This window comes from Nerophis ophidion, linkage group LG02 (assembly GCF_033978795.1).
Source record: "Nerophis ophidion isolate RoL-2023_Sa linkage group LG02, RoL_Noph_v1.0, whole genome shotgun sequence".
Classification (NCBI taxonomy): domain Eukaryota; kingdom Metazoa; phylum Chordata; class Actinopteri; order Syngnathiformes; family Syngnathidae; genus Nerophis; species Nerophis ophidion.
Genome location: NC_084612.1, coordinates 25,449,429 through 25,473,676, shown reverse-complemented (window position 1 = coordinate 25,473,676; position 24,248 = coordinate 25,449,429). Strand labels below are relative to the sequence as shown.

General features: G+C 37.0%; 1 protein-coding gene across 1 annotated transcript in view; it reads right to left on the bottom strand.

The window, feature by feature from the left end:
- Positions 1 to 24,248, bottom strand: part of LOC133538691 (CUB and sushi domain-containing protein 1-like) — a 1,135,806-nt gene that overhangs the window by 817,031 nt on the left and 294,527 nt on the right. The window contains exon 2 of the mRNA XM_061880405.1: positions 20,708 to 20,924. Coding sequence (XP_061736389.1) covers positions 20,708 to 20,924 — 217 coding nt within the window. The remainder of the gene's footprint in view (positions 1 to 20,707; positions 20,925 to 24,248) is intronic.

Here is a 24,248-nt window from a genome sequence, read left to right as displayed (position 1 = left end):
ATAGATCACTAATAAAGCAGTGGTTGTCAACCCCTTTGAACATGTAATCAAGTACCCCCTAATCAGAACAAAGCATTTTGTGAGTACCCCTACAGAACAAACATTGTGAAAAAAAATAAAGAAGTAAAATACAGCACTATGTTATCAGTTTCTGATTTATTAAATTGTATAACAGTGCAAAATATTGCTCATTTGTAGTGGTCTTTCTTGAACTACTTGGAAAAAAAGATATAAAAATAACTAAAAACCTGTTGAAAAATAAACAAGTGATTCAATTATAAATAAAGATTTCTATACATAGAAGTAATCATCAACTTAAAGTGCCCTCTTTAGGGATTGCAATAGAGATCCATCTGGATTCATGAACTTAATTCTAAACATTTCTTCACAAAAAAATAAATCTTTAACATCAATATTTATGGAACATGTCCACCAAAAAATGTAGCTGTCAAAACTGAATACTGCATTGTTGCATTTCTTTTCACAGTTTCTGAACTTACATTCATATTTTGTTGAAGTATTATTCAATCAATATATTTATAAAGGATTTTTAAATTGTTGCTATTTTAGAGTATTTAAAAAAAATCTCACGTACCCCTCGGCATACCTTCAAGTACCCCCAGTGGTACACGTACACCCATTTAAGAACCACTGCACTGAAGTTGGTGATCCAAAACATTACCAGCCAGGGTAACTAACAATTTTGCCAAGTATTTCTAATTTCTAGTCTAAAAATCTAAACAAACTTCAAGTTGCAATCTTCGGGATAGTAAATTTTCAGCGTGACATAAAAACGTGTTTTTAGGCAATAGATTTTCTGAGGAAAGAAGTACAACTTTTGAGCATCACAAGTTTGGTATAAGGCACATAACTAGTAAACACAATACCAGTAAAGCTAATATATTATTATATACGTAATTTCCTTTTTCAATACATTTTATCGAGACAATTCTGAATTGTTCCATTGGCAGATTGTTTTGCTCATTGTAAGCAAAAGTACCTGGTAATGAGCAAAAAAATATGTCAAAATGGTCGATGAGATTTTTTTAAATAGAAAATTTGAAATTACAACCTATTATTAGCTATACTTACTAGTATTGTGAAGTTTTGTGTCTTATAACAAAAATATTCAAAAATAAAAATAAAAAATCCTCAGAAGATCTATTGCATTAAACAAGTTATGTCTCACTCAAAAATTAATATTCAGCAGATTGTGACTTGTATTAAGTTTGTTTAGATAGTTCGACTGGAAATAAGAAATATATACTTGGTGAGATTGTGAGTTTTTTCAGTGTACCAGTACAATAAGACTTTTCATGATCTTTTTGCTTTTTAGACAAAACACCTCTTGCTAATTCAAATCTAGTATTACCCATATGTCGTATCGTAAGCATTGTTACTATCACAGCCAATACGCACATTATTACAGTAAACTTGATATTCAAAGCAAACTGTCAGCAAAAAGTTTAAAAACAGGAATACCCCACTTGAAGTCACCCTCTCAATAATTCACAGTGGGAGAAGTATGAGTGATGGTGGCAGTAAAAATTGTCTACGGTCAGCTGGATTTCACTCAACTGCATTTGATGTGAGTGAGCCTAGGACAAGCTTTCAGAGTGGAAACCCAATTGAAAAGCAAAAAAAAGAAAAAAAAGAAAAACAACTTCTTTTAACCTCTTCCTCAGCATATTCAACTTTTTTTGCTGCGTGTCCACACATGGCACATTCAGATAAAAAAAAGTTTCACATCAATCCAACACAAACAGTTCTATGGGAAATCTAAACTTAGAATTAAATTCATTTGATGGATGGATGGAGTAGTAGGCTACCCAACGGGTGACCCTCAAAAATGGCAATATGTTGGTGGCTTTTTCATTTTGGACCACAGATGGATCATAATCATTTTTTACCAGCTAAACAATGAGTTGAAGGATAACACTAAATATTGTAGATGACTGGGTTGATGTTGTTAGTAGTAGTCATGGGTTATTGAATGTTCAATCAGTTCATAGTTGCTGTGTGTTGTATCAATAAACCTTACTGGGTGGGAAAGTAGGAGTTGATTGGTGGAGAATAAGGAAATGAACAGGCTGTGTTTCTTTAAATCATGTGTGTCTATCACAGTATGAATACATATCTGTCTATAAAATTGTAAAAAGTACACCTCTGCATAAGATTGTTTCCTTATTAATATTAAAGAAGACAAAACAAGAAAATGAAAAATATAGCTCAACTTACAACAAACAATAACTTTATTAACATTGTTTTTTTTAGTCTGTAACAGTTCATGAATTTGCCTGAAATTATCCATCCATTCATCCATTTTCTACCGCTTATTCCCTTTGGGGTCGCAGGGGAAACTGGTGCCTATCTCAGCTGCAATCGGTCTTTTTCTCTCTGGCACCCATCGAGGGTGGACGCTCCCCTTTCCTCTCCTGCTTGCTTCTTTGTTTTGTCTTGTCTTGGTCCCAAGTTATTTAACTTATATATTAATGACATATTTACAGTATCAAATGTATTAAAATTAGTCATATTCGCAGATGACACTAATATTTTCTATTCTAACAATAATTATACAAATTTTGTATCCACCCTAAATAATGAACTTGCAAAATTAAAAACATGGTTAGATATAAACAAATTATCCCTTAATTTAAAGAAAACAAAAGTTATGTTATTCGGCTATTCCAATCCAGGACCAGCAATAAATATAGATGGTGTGATTCTAGAAACGGTGTCAGAAATTAAATTCTTAGGAGTCACTATTGATAATAAATTAAGCTGGAAACCACACATAAGACATATACAAAACAAAATCTCCAAAACCATCTCTATTATCAATAAATCCAAATTCTTCTTAAATTACACAGCTCTGCATTTATTATATTGTTCATTGGTCTTGCCATATCTAAATTACTAGATAGAAATCTGGGGCAACAACTACAAAACTTCACTACATCCCCTGGTTACACTCCAAAAACGTGCAATAAGAATTATACACAAGGTGGGATATTGTGACCACACAAATATTTTATTTTTACAATCTAAATTATTAAAACTGCCTGATCTAGTTGATTTTAATACAGCTCAATTACTATTTAAAGCAAACAAAAAGGTTCTACCTGCCAATATTCAAAAACATTTCAAACACAGAGAAGGAGTTCATAATCTAAGGGAGTGTAGTATCATTACTATTCCAACAGTAAGAACTACGAGGAAAAGTGTGTGTGTGTCTGTGCGTGGAGTGAAACTTTGGAACGGATTGGATGTGGAGCTCAAGCAATGTCCAAATGTACATCAGTTCAAAACAAGATACAAAAAAATGGTATGAGCAATGAATATGAATGTGAACATGGATGCCCTAAGTGTTAAACTCCATCACTGGCTAATAATGATTATTATTATTATTATTATTATTGTTGTTGTTATTATCATCATCATCATCATCTTCATTATTTTATATGTATTATTGTCATCATTTATTGTCATTGCTATTGTTCATATTGTTATTATTATTGTTATCATTATCGTTATTATTATTGTTTAGTCATTGTTGATATTATCCATCCATCCATTTTCCACCGCTTATTCCCTTTTGGGGTCGCGGGGGGCGCTGGTGCCTATCTCAGCTACAATCGGGCGGAAGGCGGGGTACACCCTGGACAAGTCGCCACCTCATCGCAGGGCCAACATAGATAGACAGACAGCATTCACACTCACATTCCCACACTAGGGCCAATTTAGTGTTGCCAATCAACCTATCCCCAGGTGCATGTCTTTGGAAGTGGGGGGAAGCCGCAGTACCCAGAGGGAACCCACGCATTCACGGGGAGAACATGCAAACTCCACACAGAAAGATCCCGAGCCTGGATTTGAGCCCAGGACTGCAGGACCTCCGTATTGTGAGGCAGACGCACTAACCCCTCTGCCACCGTGGAGCCCTGTTGATATTATCATTATTATTATTATTACTTCTATGACATCACCCAACTAGTTAAACTATAGAGGAATACATTGAATTATGTGTGTGTGTGTGTGTGTGTACAAACAATCCTATATGCAGTCTGAGTAATATTAATATTCTGCAAATGTAAAAACTAATATGAATTCTGACTAAAGAATTGGTGCCTATGGAAACTAAGAAAAGGGATTTGGGTACACTATCTGGAGTACAGGGCAGGCGAGTGGGGGATCTTATGTTCGTGGATAACTCCTCTGGCAGGGGGCTCCCCTCGTCTCTTTTAATGCACAGCATAGGACACATAGCAAGAGTGGTCCTCAGGTCCTGTTGATGTGGGGCAGTAGCTCCACAGCCACAGATCCACTTTTAACCACTAATATCACAGTCGAAATGAAAGCTTGTTCCCATAGGCACCATAAACTGTTAATAATGTTTAGACAAATGTGTATATTATATATACTATTATATATATATACTATATATATAGGGATGTGTGTGTGTGTGTGTGTGTGTGTGTGTGTGTGTGTGTGTGTGTGTGTGTGTGTGTGTGTGTGTGTGTGTCTATATATGACGGACATATGTGTATTTTGGGTATATGCATTTGTGTATGTATGTGATTATGTGTGTATGTGTATGTATGTATGTGTATGTGTATGTATGTATGTGTATGTGTATGTATATATATATATATATATATATATGTTTATGTATGTATATATATGTGTATGTATGTATGTATATATATATATATAAATTGTATATGTGTGTGTGTATATATGTGTGCAAATATGTGTGTGTACATATGTATATATGTAAGTGTGTGTGAATTTAAATGTATTATATATAGATAATATATAGCATCCACGCAGCAACCACTGAACTAAATTATATTATATATATTATTGTATTATATATTGTATATATATATTGTATATGTATAGGGGTGGGACCTAATAAGTTTACTTCTTCCCACTCCCTTTGGAGCCAATCTTGACATCTACAAAAGATTAGTTGCTAGATATCTCGAGATGTATGTTGTAATATGTATATGTGCTTTGCTATGGAGGTTTTAGGAGCCCAGTCTGGATTGTATTTTTTTGCTCATCCTTCCCCAGCGTTTACCTTTTTCCCATCTTTTACGGGGCACCTTATGGCGACCCATCAGCGTTCTTGTTCTGTAACCCTGTACACTGTTTGTTTGTCTAATCTTGAACAGGTTTGTGCTGAAAAAAAAGTTTTGTTGTACTTGTTGCAATGACAATAAAGACCTACCTACCCCGGACAAGTCGCCACCTCATCGCAGGGCCAACACAGATAGACAGACAACATTCACACTCACATTCGAACACTAGGGCCAATTTAGTGTTGCCAATCAACTTATCCCCAGGTGCATGTCTTTGGAAGTGGGAGGAAGCCAGAGTACCCGGAGGGAACCCACGCATTCACGGGGAGGACATGCAAACTCCACACAGATTGAACCCAGGACTACTCAGGACCTTCGTATTGTGAGGTAGACACATTAACCCCTTTACCACCGTGGTGCCCACCTGAAATTATATATTTGTTAATTGTCATTTTAACTATAAACATACTTTTTTATTGAGTTGAAATATTTGATACTGAAAAATAAAATTCAATAAAGTTAATATTAACACATTCAAGATTAAGAATGTAAAAATGGCACAGCATGGCTTTCCTGCACTGCAACAAATCACCAAATACTGATGCTGCCAGTTCAGCAATGCCTTATAACTTATCTGGCATTCTGACCCCATCGTGTTAATGATGAAAACATTGGCAAATCGTTGTAGCTTGTTTATCCTATATGAAAAATGATCACACCTAATGCTACACTTTGCAGTAATTATACTCATCTCTTAAGACACAAAGTCAGATCCTTTCATTTAATGGTTTTAAACATTAACAAAATTGAAGATCTATTCCTAGTGGTTTACTGTTTTTCATTTGTTTTGTAAATACATAAATTAACCATACATTTACAATGTTTATTAGGTTTTCATTTGCATTTTATTCCTTTGGAATATACAAATATTAAATGATGATTTTCGTCTTTTTCAACTTAAAAATGTTACTGCAGATGGATGTTAGCCGCTAGCTAGCTAGCCATGTCTTAAAGCACCTCTTGTCGAGCGAGGTTTTAGTGTAAATAGCTTCACTTTTATTGTTAGTTTTTTAAGCCAAAATGCGTCTCCGTTTTCTGTCAATACACCATGTCTGCTTGTGTGTATTGTGTGATTGTGCGCTGCCGAACATGCTCCTCTGCTTGTGAAATCAGCAATGTCAAAACGTGACAACAGCGCACAGTCATGCCCGTTAAAAAAATGTTTAATAAAAGGGATCCGGTATTTTTCAAAGACACTATAGTACCATTTTTGATTAATTAGTATCGCGTTACTTTACTAGTACCGTTATACCATACAACCATTTAACAATGTGTACATTTGCGCCTAATAGACCTGTGTACAAAATATATTTTTTTATAGAAAATTAAATGGGTGTGGCTTATATTTAGGTGCGCTTTATAGCCCTGAAATTGCGGTAATATACAAACCCCATTTTCATATGAGTTGGGAAAATGTGTTAGATGTAAATATAAACAGAATACAATGATTTGCAAATTATTTTAACCCCTATTCAGTTGAATATGCTACGAAGACAACATAGTTGATGTTCAAACTGATAAACATTTTTTTTTTGTTGCAAAAAATCATTAACTTTAGAATTTGATGCCAGCAACACGTGTCAAAGAAGTTGGGAAAGGTGGCAATAAATACTGGTAAAGTTGAGGACTGCTCATCAAACACTTATTTGGAACATCCCACAGGTGTGCAGGCTATTTGAGAACAGGTGGGTGCCATGATTGGGTATAAAAGCAGCTTCCATGAAATGTTAAGTAATTCACAAACAAGGATGGGGCGAGGGTCACCACTTTGTAAGCAAATTTTCGAACAGTTTTAGAACAACATTTCCGAATGAGCTATTGCAAGGAGTTTAGGGATTTTACCATCTACGGTCCATAAAAATCATCCAAAATGTCAGAGAATCTGGAGAAATCACTGCACGTAAGCGATGATATGATGGACTTTTGATCCCTCATGCGTTACTGCATCAAAAACCGACATCAGTATGTAAAGGATATCACCACATGGGCTCAGGAACACTTTATAAAATCACTGTCAGGAACTACAGTTGGTCGCTACATTTGTAAGTGCAAGTTAAAACTCTACTATGCAAAGCCAAACCCATTTATAAACAATATCCTGAAACGCCGCCGGCTTGACTGGGCCCAATCTCACCTAAAATGAACTGATGCAAAGTGGAAAGGTTTTCTGTGGTCTGACGAGTCCACATTTCAAATTATATTTGGAAACAGAGGACGTGGTTTTCTCCACAACAAAGAGGAATATAACCATCCGGATGGTTATAGGCGCAAAGTTCAAAAGCCAGCCTCTGTGATGGTATGGGGTGTATTAGTGCCCAAGGCATGGGTCACTTACACATCTATGAAGGCACCATTAATGCTGAAAGGTCCATACAGGTTTTGGAGCAACATATGTTGTCATCCAAGCAACGTTATCATGGACGCCCCTGCTTATTTCAGCAAGACAAGTGTTACAACAGCGTGGCTTCGTAAAAAAAAGAGTGCGAGTACTTTACTGGCTTGCCTGCAGTCCAGACCTGTCTCCCATCGAAAATGTGTGGCACATTATGAAGCGTTAAAAAACGACAGCGGACACCCGGACTCTTGAACGACTGAAGCTCTACATAAAACAAGAATGGGAAAGAATTCCACTTTCAAAGCTTCAACAATTAGTTTCCTCAGTTCCCAAACATTTATTGAGTGTTGTTAAAAGATAAGTTGATGTAACACAGTGGTGAACATGCCCTTTCCCAACTACTTTGGCACGTGTTGCAGCCATGAAATTCTAAGTATTATTTGCAAAAAAAAAACAAAGTTTATGAGTTTGAACATCAAATATCTTGTCTTTGTAGTGCATTCAATTGAATATAGGTTGAAAAAGATTTGCAAATCATTGTATTCCGTTTATATTTACATCTAAAACAATTTCCCAACTCATATGGAAACGGGGTTTGTACAAATGTAATTTGTAATAAAAAAAAGTATTTTTTTTTCAGAATACATGACTGTCAAATTTATAATGTGAAAAACCAGTAGTCACTCTCTTTATGTTGCAGTCTTTTTATTAGGTTATATTATTATATATCTAAAAAGAACACTTCTGACCGACTGAACAAAGCCAATAAAAAAGGCAATTCAGGTCATTCATGCAAACTTATAGTATAATAAAGTGTAAAGTGCTAGTTATATTATTTTGTATAAAATAAAAACTCCTAAAAACAAATGCTGGTATCTCCAAAATTGTGGAAATAAAAACAAACCCAAGCCATCAAACACCTCTTCTGTATTGAGGCTGCCTAAAATATGTTTGTCTGTGAATACGGGACTAGTGGGTATGAAGCGTAAATTGTTACATGTGTGAATAGAATCATCTAGTTGCAAATTACACTCAAATAAGCCTCTAGGGGATGACTTGTACAGTTCCTAACATCCGGCTTAAACTGGAAAAAGTGGGTTGTGTGTGCATTACACACCAGAGAGAACTGCAGCATGTCCTCAGAACCATCCAGCCTGTTTGGACACATACTGGAGCTGATCTGATAGAGCCTAATACTGCACAACTTGCAACTCAGTCACTTGATCTAAATGACACTTGGAGTTTGGCGGTTCTAGAAACATCCAATAAAGCAGTCACTCTGCTGGTATTTCACAGTGCTTGTGAGACTTCTGGACACACTCTTTGCAATAATGTGGGTGTCAAAAAACACCAACTCCAAGGCAAATTAACACCCAAGACACAGCCAGCAAGTGCTAAAGGGTTAAAGCTGCCACCCCGTGGATGTCTTCACCATGTACATGGGTTATGTCCAAACATATACTGGTATTTTCACACCATTGACCGGTGTGTCATCTCCGTTTGCTAATGAAAGCGCATTTGCAGGCTGGCATGCCGCAGTAAAGATGGCGCCTGGAAAAAAATGTGTGACTCCAAATGTTGGTCGAATTCCATTCAGAACAAGCTAAGGGGTAGTTGATTTCCGAGATTCCTTTGTATGAAGCAAGCCCCAAGGAGCTGCTTTATAGTCTGCACCAACGATATTTGACTAAAATCCAAAATGCCCCAGCTGGAGAACATTTCTTCACGTGAAGTTCCAGAACCCTAACATCTCCCCCGCAAAAACATTGGGAAGGCTGAAAATCGCCTCTACCATGAATTGATTAACGTGGACCCCGACTTAAACAAGATGAAAAACGTATTCGGGTGTTACCATTTAGTGGTCAATTGTACGGAATATGTACTGTATTGTGCATTCTACTAATAAAAGTATCAATCAATCAAAACTCTACATCGCATTTGGACACCCCCTCTGTGGAGAGGGGCATGGTCCACGCGTTCCCTGCAGGCGGGCGTGTGTGCAGGGGCCGGCTATGAAGCAGCTGACAGGTGAGAGGATATCTCAGCTGGAACGAGTTATCTAATCACATGTTCCTTTATTAGCAGCACTGGAGACCATGAGCGGGTGAGACAGAGGGAGAGGAGCCAGTGGGAACAGGAAAAACAGGACTCGGCTGAAAAGCAACGAGGAACGGAACAGAAGGAGCCAGACTGCTGAAAAGCAAAAAGAACTTTGACGGCGACAAAAAAAAAAAAAAATCTCTCTTGCAAAACCCACGTCCTAAAGTGTTTTGGTCCCAATGGTCCGACGAACCCTGAGGGGGAAAAATAAGTTTTTTGTCCTGTCTAGCTTCTCAGGAAAATCATATTGTAGATGTACATGCCCATATTCAACTGTACACATGTGCATTCCAAAAGAGAAGTGGTGTGGGATAATTCTCTTGTTGCCTTATTTGTATTTCCATCCATTATCTACCGCTTATTCCCTTTTGGGGTCGCGGGGGGTGCTGGTGCCTATCTCAGCTACAATAAAGGCTTAAACATAACATACTCGGGCGAAACATACACAGAACAGATTCTGCAGAGGTTCACGCATACTTAAGGCATTAAGCTCCAATTTTATGACTCTGCTCCGCGCCGTTGTGTCACACAATATACTACAAAAATAAAATATGGCCTGCATTATAACAATCTACGTTTTGCCACAATAGCATCCATCCAATTTCTACCGCTTATTCTTTATTAAATAGATTTATATTATTATTTAGTGCAGCCGGGCCGGAACAGGGATGGATATAAAGAGAAAAAAAGGAAGACAGAGTGAGAAATTGTGGGGACAAGAGAAGGACTAGACAGAGAGACAAAAACAACAGCAAACACAACCACAACAATATAACAATATCAGCAAATATGATATGTACAAATATGATGGTAAAAGTGATAGCAAAGAAGCAGTTGATTATTAAATTATAATACAGAAATGACAATGACAATTACACTACAAATGGAGCAATACAAATACTGATAGAAATAGCATGATTGATATTTAAATTACCAATAATTTACTTCTATTATAAACAATACAATTGTTCAAATGAAAAAATACATGGATAGATAGATAGATGGATAGTACTTTATTGATTCCTTCAGGAGAGTTCCTTCAGGAAAATTACAATTCCAGCAGCAGTGTACAGAGTTGAGATTAATTAAATAAAAGTAAAAAGTAAATAATGGGGGTTTAAATGGAAACAAAATAGAGAAATATTACAATGAGAATAAAAACTAAAAAGCAACAATGGGAATAAAAATATAACAGTAAAATAAGAATACAACAAGACAATGTAGGCAGTAGTGACCATGTTATGAAAACGTATTGCACTGTTATTGTTTTGCATCCCCTGTCATCCTAGTACCCCCCGCCCCCCGCCCCAGAGAGGAGTTGTACAGTCGAATGGGACAAAGGAGTTTTTGAGTCTATTAGTCCTGCACTTGGGATGAAGCAGTCTAGCACTGAACAGGCTCCTCTGGCTACTGATAACGCTATGCAGAGGGTGACTGGCATCATCCAGGATGCTCACTAGTTTGTCAACAGTCCTCTTCTCTGCCACCGTCACCAGAGTGTCCAGTTTCATTCCGATTGTAGAACCGGCCCGCCTGATCAGTTTCTCAAGTCTGGAGCTGTCCTTCTTAGATGTACTGCCCCCCCAGCACACTACCATGTAGAACATATATGCAATGATAACTTGACATGCAACAGAAAGCATATAAATGAAGGAGAAGAAAGAGAAGCAGACTATATTAACCTTGTAGATTGTTATAGTAACCAAAGGTTAAGCTTTGTCAGTGTGCCATGTGTTACCCAGTTTACCCTACGGCAACAACGTTAATATGTTTGATGAAACGTGATTATATGGATGAGTGTATGTATGTATATCTACTTGTATGTGTAAAGTTTGTCTCGGTTTGTTTTAAGAACCACGTATTTACTGCATCAGGACTGTTTATATATTTATATACGAGGGTCTACAAGTGCTTATTTTTGTGATATTATTTCAAACATGAATGTGTGTGTTAGGTCAAAAACTGTGTTGTGTCAGAGAAGCATTTCATCTTGTTTTATCAGAGCCATCGTCTCTGAACATTAGACTAACGAGTTTTGCACTACCAAATGAAAGAATTAACATAACTGAGTCTGTACATTCTGGGTTGAACGCACTATTTTTGCTGTAGGCATTTAGTCACTGTGTATATCACCTGAAATGGTAGGTACAAGACGGCGTCTGGGTCCGGACTTGGTCCCCAGTCCGTCAATTAATAATCCGTGGTCTACACTCAAAAGTAATTTTGGGATTTTTTGTTTTGTTACAATCACGAAACAAAAAAAGTCTGTTTTAAAGGACCTAAACCTGGGTATAGAACAGATCTGGGCAAAGTAAGGCCCAGGGTCCACATGTGGCACGTTGAGTTTTTCAATCTGGCCCGCCGGACATTCCAAAATATTTTTTTTAGATCTTTAAGATGTAAACCGTAGCCACCATAATGATTTGTTTTCAAATGACCGTTAGTCTTGAACTATACAAAGTATTTCAATGGTTGGAATCTGTGCTTTTGTAAGATATACTAGTTACTAGGGTAATCTAAGTCACAGCAGCTCAGACGAGCCACCAAGCAGTGTGGGTGGGGAGCGTTTCCACAGAGTGTTTCCAGAGCGGCCAGCCTGAAATGCGGGTGTCAGGGACGGACAAAGAAGGAGATTTTTACAACAAAGTTCTAAACCTTTGTGATATATCAGATTGTAGATGGGTTTTTTTACGCTCCGTGTTCATATTTTGCTGTTTGTTGCAAATATATCAATCGAGAGGGGGTGTGACGTTCATATGTTGTCAATATTCAGTGTTTTATCATTCATAGTTAAAATGGTAACTCCCACATTCTTTAATGTCATGTCCATTCTGGGTGTCTCATTCAGTAAAAAAAAAAAAAAATTCCATTACGTTTTTTTAAGGAGGTCTGTCATAAAGTTTTCAAAATTCAATCAGACACTATTGTGAGGTTTTGTATTGGTGTTCCTAAAAATCAGATATACCGGCACCCAGACACTTTTTTTTTTCAAAATTTGGCCCCCGAGTCAAAATAATTGCCCAAGCCTGGTAAAGAAAAAAGGCAGAAACAAAGCATACGTAACAAATGGCATTTAAAAACCTATATATATATTTTTTTTTAATATATATATTCATGTCGAAGGGCACAGAGCTTTTACTGCGATTTTAAAAATGTGTACTAATTGACATCTGGAAGTGTGTTATGTTAAAGAGCTGCTTTCAATGGGAAAAGAACAAAGTGGAGTGAAAGAAAAGACCATCCCAGGAAGGGATGTGAAAATTGCTCCAAGGGGACAAGCGCAGGTGAGCTGCTGGTAGACGTGTCTCTATTCTTGTCGCAACACAGCTGTACTTCACTAGAAACTGTTGGCACATTTGTCAACTCACTTTGTGTAATCTACACACACACCAATGATTGGTCCAAGATCTCAGCATCAACCTAGCTTATGAACCCACACACACACACACACACACTACACAATCACACACGAGCCGCCTAACTTGACAAGTTGGCCTATGTTAGACTGTCAGTGTCCAGAAATAATATTCTTAAGCATGTGTGGATGGACAGTGGGAAGGACAGATACAGTATATGTCTCCCCAGTGCACTAACCCCTGTTCCACCGTGTATGTGTGTGTATATATATATATATATATATATATATATATATATATATATATATATATATATACACACACATATATCTCCTATATATATATATATATATATATATATATATATATATATATATATATATATATATATTCACACACATATCTCCTACATATCTATATATCTATATATATATATATATATATATATATATTAGGGCTGTGAATCTTTGGGTGTCCCACGATTCGATTCAATATCGATTCTTGGGGTCTCGATTCGATAATATATGGATTTTTTCAATTCGATTCGATTCTCAATTCAAAAACGATATTTTTCTAATTCAAAACGATTCTGTATTCATTCAATCCATAGGATTTTAGCAGGATCTACCCCAGTCTGCTGACATGCTAGCAGAGTAGTAGATTTTTTTTTTTTTTTTTTACTTTTATAATTGTAAAGGACAATGTTTTATCAACTGATTGCAATCATGTAAATTTATTTTAAGTATTAAACGAACCAAAACATGACTTATTTTATCTTTGTGAAAATATTGGACACAGTGTGTTGTCAAGCTTATGAGATGCGATGCAAGTGTAAGCCACTGTGACACTATTGTTTTTTTTTTTTTTTTTTTTAGAAATGTTTAATGTTAATGTCAATGAGGGATTTTTAATCACTGCTATGCTGAAATTATAACTAATATTGATACTGTTGTTGATAATATTCATTTTTGTTTCACTACTTTTGGCTTGTTCTGTGTCGTGTTTGTGTCTTTATTGCAGTTCTGAGTGTTGCCGGGTCAGGTTTGGTTTTGGAATTGGATTACATTGTTATGGTATTGCTGTGTATTGTTTTGTTGGATTGATAAAAAAAATATATATATATATGCATATATATATAGATATATATACATATATATATACATCCATCCATCCATTTTCTACCGCTTATTCCCTTTTTGGGGTCACCGGGGGCGCTGGCGCCTATCTCAGCTACAATCGGGCAGAAGGCGGGGTACACCCTGGACAAGTCGCCACCTCATCGCAGGGCCAACACAGATAGACAGACAACATTCACACTCACATTCACACACTAGGGCCAATTTAGTGTTGCCAATCAACCTATCCCCAGGTGGATGTCTTTGGAGGTGGGAGGAAGCCGGTGTACCTGGAGGGAACCCACGCATTCACGGGGAGAACATGCAAACTCCACACAGAAAGATCCCGAGCCTGGATTTGAACCCAGGACTGCAGGACCTTCGTATTGTGAGGCAGACGCACTAACCCCTCTGCCACCGTGAAGCCCTATATATATATACAGTTTATATATATATTTTTTTTTTAAATCGATTTTTTAAAAATGAGAATCGATTCTGAATCGCACAATGTATTCGATTCGATTCGTATTCGAATCAATTTTTTCCAACACCCCTAATATATATGTATACAAACATGTGTTCAGCCTATAAACTACAGTATTGTAAAAATATAATTGTCTTCACCTATAGCACTCTTTCACAGGGATGTGTGAAGTGTTTAAATAGTGCCTTATTATGCCGTTCACATACTGTGTATACAATCTTGTTGAGTGACGACTAACTGCAAAAAAAGCATACAACAAAAACCTTCTTTTTTCTTCACAATAAATCCTGATACAGTATATTTAGATCTGCATCTGAATATTCACTTTCTGGCTCAGTTAAGTCAGCAGTGTTTTTATCCCTCTCTGGCAAACCACTAAATAGGTATTCTTCTCACTGAGCGACATAATAAAGCTGCTGGGTATAACTCTTTAACAAAAAAATAACAACCAAGCTCAAACACTGTGTGCCTTTCCATCTCGTACCTCCTACACACAAACTCTGTGATGAATAAGCTCCCCACAGCGAGCCAACTCTGTGAACGCTGCTCTAACGACCCTTCCTGCACTGCAACAAATCACCAAATACTGATGCTGCCAGTTCAGCAATGCCTTATAACTTCTCTGCCATTCTGGCCCCTTCGTGTTAATGATGAAAACATTGGCAAATCGTTGTAGCTTGTTTATCCTATATGAAGAGTGATCACAACTAAAGCTACAATTTGCAGTAATTATACTCATCTCTTTAAGACACAACTTCAGATCCCTTCATTTAGTGGTTTTAAACAACAAGGAAATTGAGGATCTATTTGTAGTGGGTTACTGTTTTTCATTTGTTTTCTAAATAAATCAATGTTAATAAGGTTTCTATATGCAATTTTTTTCTTGGAATATACAAATATTAAAGGGGACCTATGGTGATTTTCGTCTTTTTCGACTTATAAATTTTACAACGTGCGATATTTGTGTTGAACAATGCCAAAACGTAAATTCATAAGGTTCATTGACTTGGGTATGAGCTTCAATGCAGTTGTGGATGCCTCTGAACGCTGTCTTTTGGAGTCTGGCTGCGTTGTGACGTCAGAGTGAGGTGGATGTACTTATTTGGACAATAAGTAGACCTATCATGTGGAGGAGCTCTGCATGACGCCAGCTGAGTTTAAGGTTACGCAAGAAAGTGTAAGGTAAAGTATTATTTTAATCTAATTTTGGCATGCGCACAATGTCACCGACATGGAGTAATATTAAAGCTGCTAAAAAAAAATGTTGACGCAGTGCTGTATCAATCTGAGATTTTGCAGGTGTACTTAATGTTGTGAACGGTTGAATCTATATTAAGTTCATGAAATATATTTTTGACCGTATCTGGAAGAAAAATAACGGTCTTCAAGATATCTTATTCATTGTTTTTTCCTGACCGTAAGCTGCTACTTTGAACTGCAACGCTTTGACCCCTGCGACTTATAAAGCGGTGCAGCTAATTTATAGATAATTTATGCTGTTTTTTATTCAACAAATAGTTTTCATATTATACGGACATAGTCAATGAAAAGATGTGTTATTGCTTGTGCTATGGCGCGATCTTTTGGAGGTGTTTGCTTACTGCAGGGGTTTAGGGTTGAATACATACTTCCTGTTTCGTGCCTTTAAAGGGGAACATTATCACCAGGCCTCTGTAAGCGTCAATATATATACCTTATTTACCTTGATGTTGCAGAAAAAAGACCATATATTTTTTAACCGATTTCCGAACTCTAAAAGGGTGAATTTTGCGATTGAAACGCCTTTCAATTGTTCGCTGTCGGAGCAATGACCTTTCACCCGTGACGTCACAACAGGAAGCAATCCTCCATTTTCTCAAACACATTACACACACCAAGTCAAATCAGCTCTGTTATTTTCCGTTTTTTCGACTGTTTTCCGTACCTTGGAGACATTATGCCTCGTCGGTGTGTTGTCATAGGGTGTAATAACACGAACAGGGACAGATTCAAGTTGACTTACATTGAGTGTGCTAATCAGACATATCAATGGTCACGGCATGCTAATCGATACTAACATGCTATTTAGGCTAGTTGTATTTAGTGCATCATTATGCCTCATTTGTAGCTATATTTGCATCCAGCCTTTCCCTCCACCCACATTTAATGCCAAACAAACACATAGCAATCGACGGATTCAAGTTGCACCAGTGGTCAAAAGATGCGAAAGTCCCTATTTTTTTCTGTTCTGTCTTAGCATCGCTACCGATGATAGCGATGCTACGACAGAGATGTGTGGATATCCTGCGACACTCAAACCAGATGCATTTCCAACGATAAAGTCAACGAAATCACAAAGTTGAGTTTCGTTGATGTTATTGACTTATGTGCTAATCAAACATATTTACGCACGGCATGACTGCAAGCTAATCGATGCTAACATGCTATTTAGGCCAGCTGTGTGTACATATTGCATCATTATGCCTCATTTGTAGCTATATTTGCATCCAGCCTTTTCCCACCACCCACATTTAATGCCAAACAAACACTTACCAATTGACAGATTCAAGTTGCACCAGTGGTCAAAAGATGCAATCGTTGGTTAGAAGGCAATCACCAAATTCGTCCTCGTTGCCGCTGTCTGTCGCGATATGGCTCAATAGTTTCTGTTTTTTCTTCAATTTCGTTTTCGCTATCTGCCTCCATACTCCAACCATCCGTTTCAATACATGCGTAATCCGTTGAATCGCTTAAACTGCTTAAATCCGAGTCTGAATCCGAGCTAATGTCACTATATCTTTCTGTGCTATCCGCCATGTTTGTTTGTATTTGCATCACGCAGTGACGTCACAGGATAATGGACGGGTGGCTATAACGATGGTGAAAATCAGGCACTTTGAAGCAGTTTTTTGTGATATTGCGTGATGGGTAAATTTTTGTAAAAAACTTCGAAAAATAAAATAGGCCACTGGGAACTGATTTTTATTGGCTTTAACCCTTCTGAAATTGTGATAATGTTCCCCTTTAACTGGTAGTATTTGCCAATGTTGTTTCCGCTCGAAATGATTCTTCATTTATCACTCCAAGCAATGTTGGTAAGTTTCACAATACAACTAAAACAATTCCTACTTTCTTAGCCGCCCCATGTGTGATGTCTGTAGGAGTGTTGTCATGCATATGTGTATGTGCTATCGTAATGTAATCAAGTTAGCGTCGTTAGCAAATACGCTAAAATGTTTACAAGTGTCTGTATTCCTATTATTAACTTACAATGGCATTATTTTTTTATTGTGTCAATTTCCTTAATTCACCAAAATATCACCGTGGGGTTATTTAGTCTGTTTTGCTGATTGGAGAGCTGGCTTCCGCAGCTAGTGTGCCCTTGACGATGACTTCTGTTTTGTTTGATCAGCCGTTTTACTGCTGTGACACAAGCACCGTTTGTAAACCATAAGGAATGCAAATAAACATTTAAAAATATCTAATTTCACAATGTACATGTATTGTATATATATGTAGCTTATAGACCAATGTGGCTAATACATGTAAACATTTTTTTTTTTCTTCTAAGCCATCTGTGTGCTTACCTTGCCCTGAGAATAATGTAACCAGTGTACATTGTCAATATATATATTGTGATACTTTTGGAGAAGGTAGGGCGTGGTTTTATTTGTAATCTGGAAACCCCTCAACAAAACGAAAAATCTTGTAGACGTGAGCAGAAAGTAGGTTATAAATGTGACTGTACATCAGTGATGCCAATAAAGCTATTACTCTAATATGACCATGTTTTTCCAGTAATGAGTAATTTCATGAGATAGTAATTACAAAACCAGTATTAGAATTAAAGATACTAATCAAAATTCACTGTGCATTACTTTTTTAAATAATTTCCCTTAGCAAAAATGGGTATTTGCTCTCTTCTTGCATCTCGGGGACTGATTGCGCACGCGCCACAGGTCACATTTTTATCACAAGGACAACTACCTGTACGTGAATAGTGGTGATTAAACACAGAGGCGTACCATTTCTAGGGACTCTTAAATTAATTGTTTCAAAAAAACGAGCAATGATTTTGTGTTCAACAACATAACAACGGTTATATATATATATATATATATATATATATATATATATATACATATAATAATACATCAAAATGCTTAACCAATTGTGATTGTTTAAAAATCCCCTCTTCTCAGGCAATGGGACATTCCATACTGCTGTTGCTTTGTGCAGACTTGAATCAGGAAGATCGAAACATTTTCATGAAAATGAAGTGGAATTAAGTAATTAAGTAAAGAAGCAACTAGAAAAATAAAACGTTTTTATTAAAACTACCCCAGATGTGACACTGAATGTTTGTGCTCTACAGTGTAGAATGCATAAGTATTGTGGTGAGTGATGCATTTTCAAAATGGTTATAAGGCCTTTTGAATGGTAAACGACACCAGGATAATTTCACCATACCTAGTGTGTGTGTGACCATCGTTAGGACTTTAACTTTAACTTTAACTAGATGTTGATTACTGTTCCTATCAATGACAGTAAACAATGGGATGTATAATAATTTGGCAATAGTGTGCAACTCGTATGGTAGTTTGTAAAAACATGGTAAATTATGTGGTGTTTTTTCATTTATTTAGCAAGACCCAATGATTGCTTTGGGCCCCGAAAAAAAAGGTCCTTAATCAGACCATGATTGCCTACAATGACATAGTAATTACTTAGATTGGAATATGTTTAGGTAAATATGTGTGAATTTTTTCAGACTTGTTTGCATTAGAGTTATTATAAAAAAATATGTTCAAATAAAACTGTGGGGGTGGGGGGGCGCGTGGCCGGACGGCTTACCGGCCTGAGTCTGGCAGTGGGGGTATCTGGAGGGGGGCGTGGCCTGCGCGCCTGCCACGGAACGAGGTGTGCCCGGACCGGCCTCGAAGACAACGACAGGTGAATAGATGGCCCAGGTGAGCCTTGTTATCTAATCACCTGTCACTTTTATTAGCAGCAGCCGGAAGGAGACACGTTGTTGGAGCGGACGCAGTAGAAAAAGACATTTTGCTGGAAAGCAGAAGCCTATTGCTATTTATGAAAATAAAACAGTGTTATACCCTGAATTCCGGGCTCTCCTGGCAGTGTGCGGTGGTCCGAAGAACCCACTAGAGGGCAACCTCTACAAAAACATTTTGGTAAAGGCATGTAGTTGAAAACATTGCATTGAGTTGAAATCATTTGCTGATAGTTTGGTCCCCACAATTAAAAAATGTACATACACAGACATTATTATTACTTTTTGTCAGCTAATGACAAAGAAACTTGTAACCTAACGTATTTACTCTTAAAAACAGTGATCAGTAAAGAAATGAAGTTACTTTTTAAAGGAGTAACCAGTGATCAGATTACTTTTTCAAAGTAACTGTGGCAACAATGCTTTATAGCAAAATTTACACTAAAGTTAAGTTAAAGTACCAATGATTATCACACACATTAGAGGTGAGCTTATTCATTACATATTAGTGCTCACGTTCCATCTAGTGGTACGCCCCAAAAAAAATCACTTTATTGAAGTACAGTGTTGTATTTCATATATTCAAACACTGTGTTACTGTTTAAACTGTGTGTAATGTTACAATGGCCATAAATATAAAAAATCGTTGCCTTGTTTTTAATGAATACTCAGGCCTACTGCGCTACTGTATTTTAATGTTGGTTATTATGTTGATGTGTTTTTTGAGGTGGTACTTGGTGAAAAAAGTTTGAGAACCACTATTTAATTGTAGTTTGTTTTAACTGCATCTATTGTCCTGTTTTTAAAGGAACATTTTTGAAAAAAAAAAAATTAAACATTTTCTTACCTTGACTTCTATAAAAGTGGGTCATGGTTCAATGACCAGGATAACATGTGGATCCAAGGATGAGACCAGCTCAGAACCAGTGGTCTACACACTAGCACCGGTGCTTTTTAACCATGAAAAAGACTACAATTGTATTATTTAGCTCATATTCAAGCTGAAATTGCATTGCACATCTCAACTATAAACTGTAAGATACTGTAAGTATGAAAAACAACGCACACATATCAGCATTGTTCTGCATAAGGAGGTTGTGTGTGTGACAGAAAATAAGTGTAAGCGGGAGAAATGACACCTTCTGTGTGAAGAAGATCAGACAACAAAATCAGGATTTCTAACCTCAGTTTTAGGTTCCCAGGCGATGGTTGTCCATCATATACAGACACAATATCAAAGTCTTCCTCCAGTGCCAGCGTGACAAAGGTGAGCTGGATCCTGTTTCGCTCCCCTGTTATTATCAGCCACGTACAGTTGGCGTAGTTGGGATAGCCATGGGGGAAACCAGGCGATTCTATCGTTCCGTTCAGGCCTTGGATTACGCCACCGCAGGATTCAGCTGAAAAAAAGCACACAACAAAATCAGGATTTTCGACTTCTAGGCCTGAATACAGTATTATTTCACAGTTCACACTATAGCTGTGTGACAAAGATAGAAATTCCATCCATCCATCCATTTTCTACCGCTTATCCCATCTGGGGTTGCGGGGGGTGCTTGAGCCTATCTCAGCTGCCTTCGGGCGGAAGGCGGCGTACACCCTGAACAAGTCGCCACCTCATCGCAGGACCAACACAGATAGACAGACAACATTCACACTCACATTTACAAACAAGGGCCAATTTAGTGTTGCTAATCAACCTATCCCCAGGTGCACATTTTTGGCGGTGGGAAGAAGCCGGAGTACCCGGAGGGAATCCACACAGTCACGGGGAGAACATGCAAACTCCACACATAAAGATCCCGATGCCGGGATTGAACTCAGGACTACTCAGGACCTTTGTATAGTGAGGCACATGCACTAACCCCTGTGGCACCGTGCTGCCTAAGATAAAAATTGTGTATTATATATCAATTATTATTAGGGGTTTTTTTCTCTCTACGTACTTAACATACATCTGCAGGCCCTGTCACAAAACTATTTACATGACAATATTTCCGATCTGTATAGACTATATGTATGGTTTGTTCAGAGGGTGAACAGACCCCTTTTGCAAAAACCTTCTCTGATTTCAGATCAGCATTTGTCATAACTGTATAGCTGCCACCGGACCTCCTGTGTCAAGCCCTCTTGTCTACACAAAAAATATACTTGCACCTTTATTTGTCTAAAACATTTTACATGAGCTCAAAGTTCATAGGGTGAACATTCCACTTATTCCCTGATTTCAGATCAACAATTGCCATAAAAGTGACTGCTGTAACACATTGGTCAGTTCCAGCTGCAAAAACACTCCCCGTCGCTCTTCAATTGCTATTGTTTGCCTGCGACCAAGGAAGCTAATAGACTTATTGGTGGAGAAGTGCCTTGGCTGCTCACTATTTGACTCTCCAGAAAACACCAGCCTTAATAAAACCCTGGACTCTGCTGTTACTCAATTCCAGATACCAGAAGTTAACATGAGACTGAGAAGGAGAATCGTTGATAAATAAATCAAGTTTTTTTAGCCAAGATGGGAAACAAAGTGTTTTTTTTGTTCTTCTGTAAAGTTGACCCAATGTGTTTGGTGCGTTTAAAAATTGTGGTCAAATGCCTATAGGGGCATATGACTTATATAAATGGTGAGTCTGTTCTGCAGTCCTTTTGGACAAAAATAGTACAGAAAACATCCGTCGGACCTGTGGAAAATGTACTCGCAATGTTAGCCCAAAAATATTCCGAAAATATTACCTAAAAAATGTCCAACACTTTTAAAGCCAGTTTTCAGTACGCTAAATAGCTTTTTGTACGTAATCTTAGGCAAGATTTGTATGATTTAAATTCCATTGAAATCCATTCAATTCCATGCTTTAAAATGTGGTTCTTTATCGATTATCACTCGGAAAAATGGGGAAGAAACAGATTGGTTAGCATTAACTTTGTTTCATTGAAAAGTAGCATGAGCGTACAAATCTAACACAGGTCTTATTAGGCCCACAGCCTCGATACGCTTCCAGGGTGTCCCCAGAAAAAAAATATAATAATTTGAAAATATTTACAAAATAACAATAAAATAAATATTCTTCTGTCAAAATAAAATAATATAACATTGTTATTTCTGTGGCTATTGATGTCCAATAACAGAAATTAAAATGATTCTAGTTAAAAGGATGTATGAGCTGAACACTCAAATTTAAAACTACGTTAGCCAGTCAAAACCAATGGAAACGTGCATTGTGCAATTCTGCAGCCAGCAATTATGACAATTAATCATTGTTTTGCAGACAAAAAAGCAGTTCTGTGTTTCCAAGAAGCATACACAATCTGTCTGGATTTAGACATAAATGGCACTTAGCTAACTCTGTTGCTGTTCCACTTTCACCCTACATTTGTTTGTAGATAATGTTTCAAGCTGTTACTTAAAAAATATATATATAATAATGATTAAAAAAAAGACTAGCAACTTCGCAACATACTTCCTTTTTCGTGTGTGTACTCAACAAACAACAAACACATGCAGTATAAAAAAACACAAAAAATCTGCTTAAATTGTGAGAAATCCTTTATACAGCCTTGTTTGCTATTGTAGTGTATAATACTCGAACGACAACTGATGACAGAAATCAAAGTCAAATCTGGCTTGATATAAATTAAATTTGAGTATGCCCAATTTAAGTCTGCTGGGATAGGCCCTGGATCCCGTGCAAGCCTAAACAGGATAAGCAGTGAAGAGAATATATGGCATTTAAATAAATTGAGATATGATTAATGTAAGGAATTTAAAGCTCTAGACTGCAACTGAGCAACGACCGCACTTTTGCATACGCGAGGGTCATTGAATACATATAAGAAGGTAGCAATAGGCGACATCGCCTAAAATTAATATTGCGAAATATATTGCGCCCCCTTGCAATGACGATACATCCCGATCAATTAATTGGTATGGAAATTATAATAGAATGATTTCAGAACGGGATACAAATGCTCCTAATTTAGATGTTGACATCTGTGGAAACATGTTGCTTGATTTCCAGTTGTATTATTTTTCTCAAAACTATTTATCATTTACTTTCAAGTTTACTGTTAATATCTGGTTAGAATCCTGTTACAACAGAAGCTAACTAAACTTCTGTTAAAATGTAATAAATGCTTCTTATTATGTTTTATTACTTTAGATTAGTTTTGGGCAATAGTAAGAATTTGTGTATTGGTTCAATACCAAGTGGTTAAGGGGTATTGGTCACACTAATGCTGACACTGATACTTCAAATTTTCAAGTTCATTGAATGATTACATTTTAATCACAATTATAATCAGACAAAAAACGCAGTATGGTGGTGTAAAGATAAATCCATCCATCCATTTTTTTACCGCTTCTGCTTAGAATATCAATCAAATATTTAAATTATTTCCTAAGTCCGTTTTTTAAAATTCAATATTTTGAGCAAAATAATCACACATAAACAAAAACTATAGTTGTGTTTGATTCAAATCATTTGGACTTTGCTCTCACACCAACTATTTTGACCAACAATACCAATAAGTCGAGAAAATTTGAAATCAAACCAAGGAGGCACTGCAGAGATATTTACAAAATAATCTTGCCTTCCTTCATACTTCTGCCAAGCGAGCCGAATTTGCTCTGACTTGTGACGTTTTCTGACCCATGACATCAGCGGATATTTCGAAGATCTTTGCCCCAGTCTGCCATTGTAGTCTGACGTTGTAGTCAGTAAGCTCCAAGT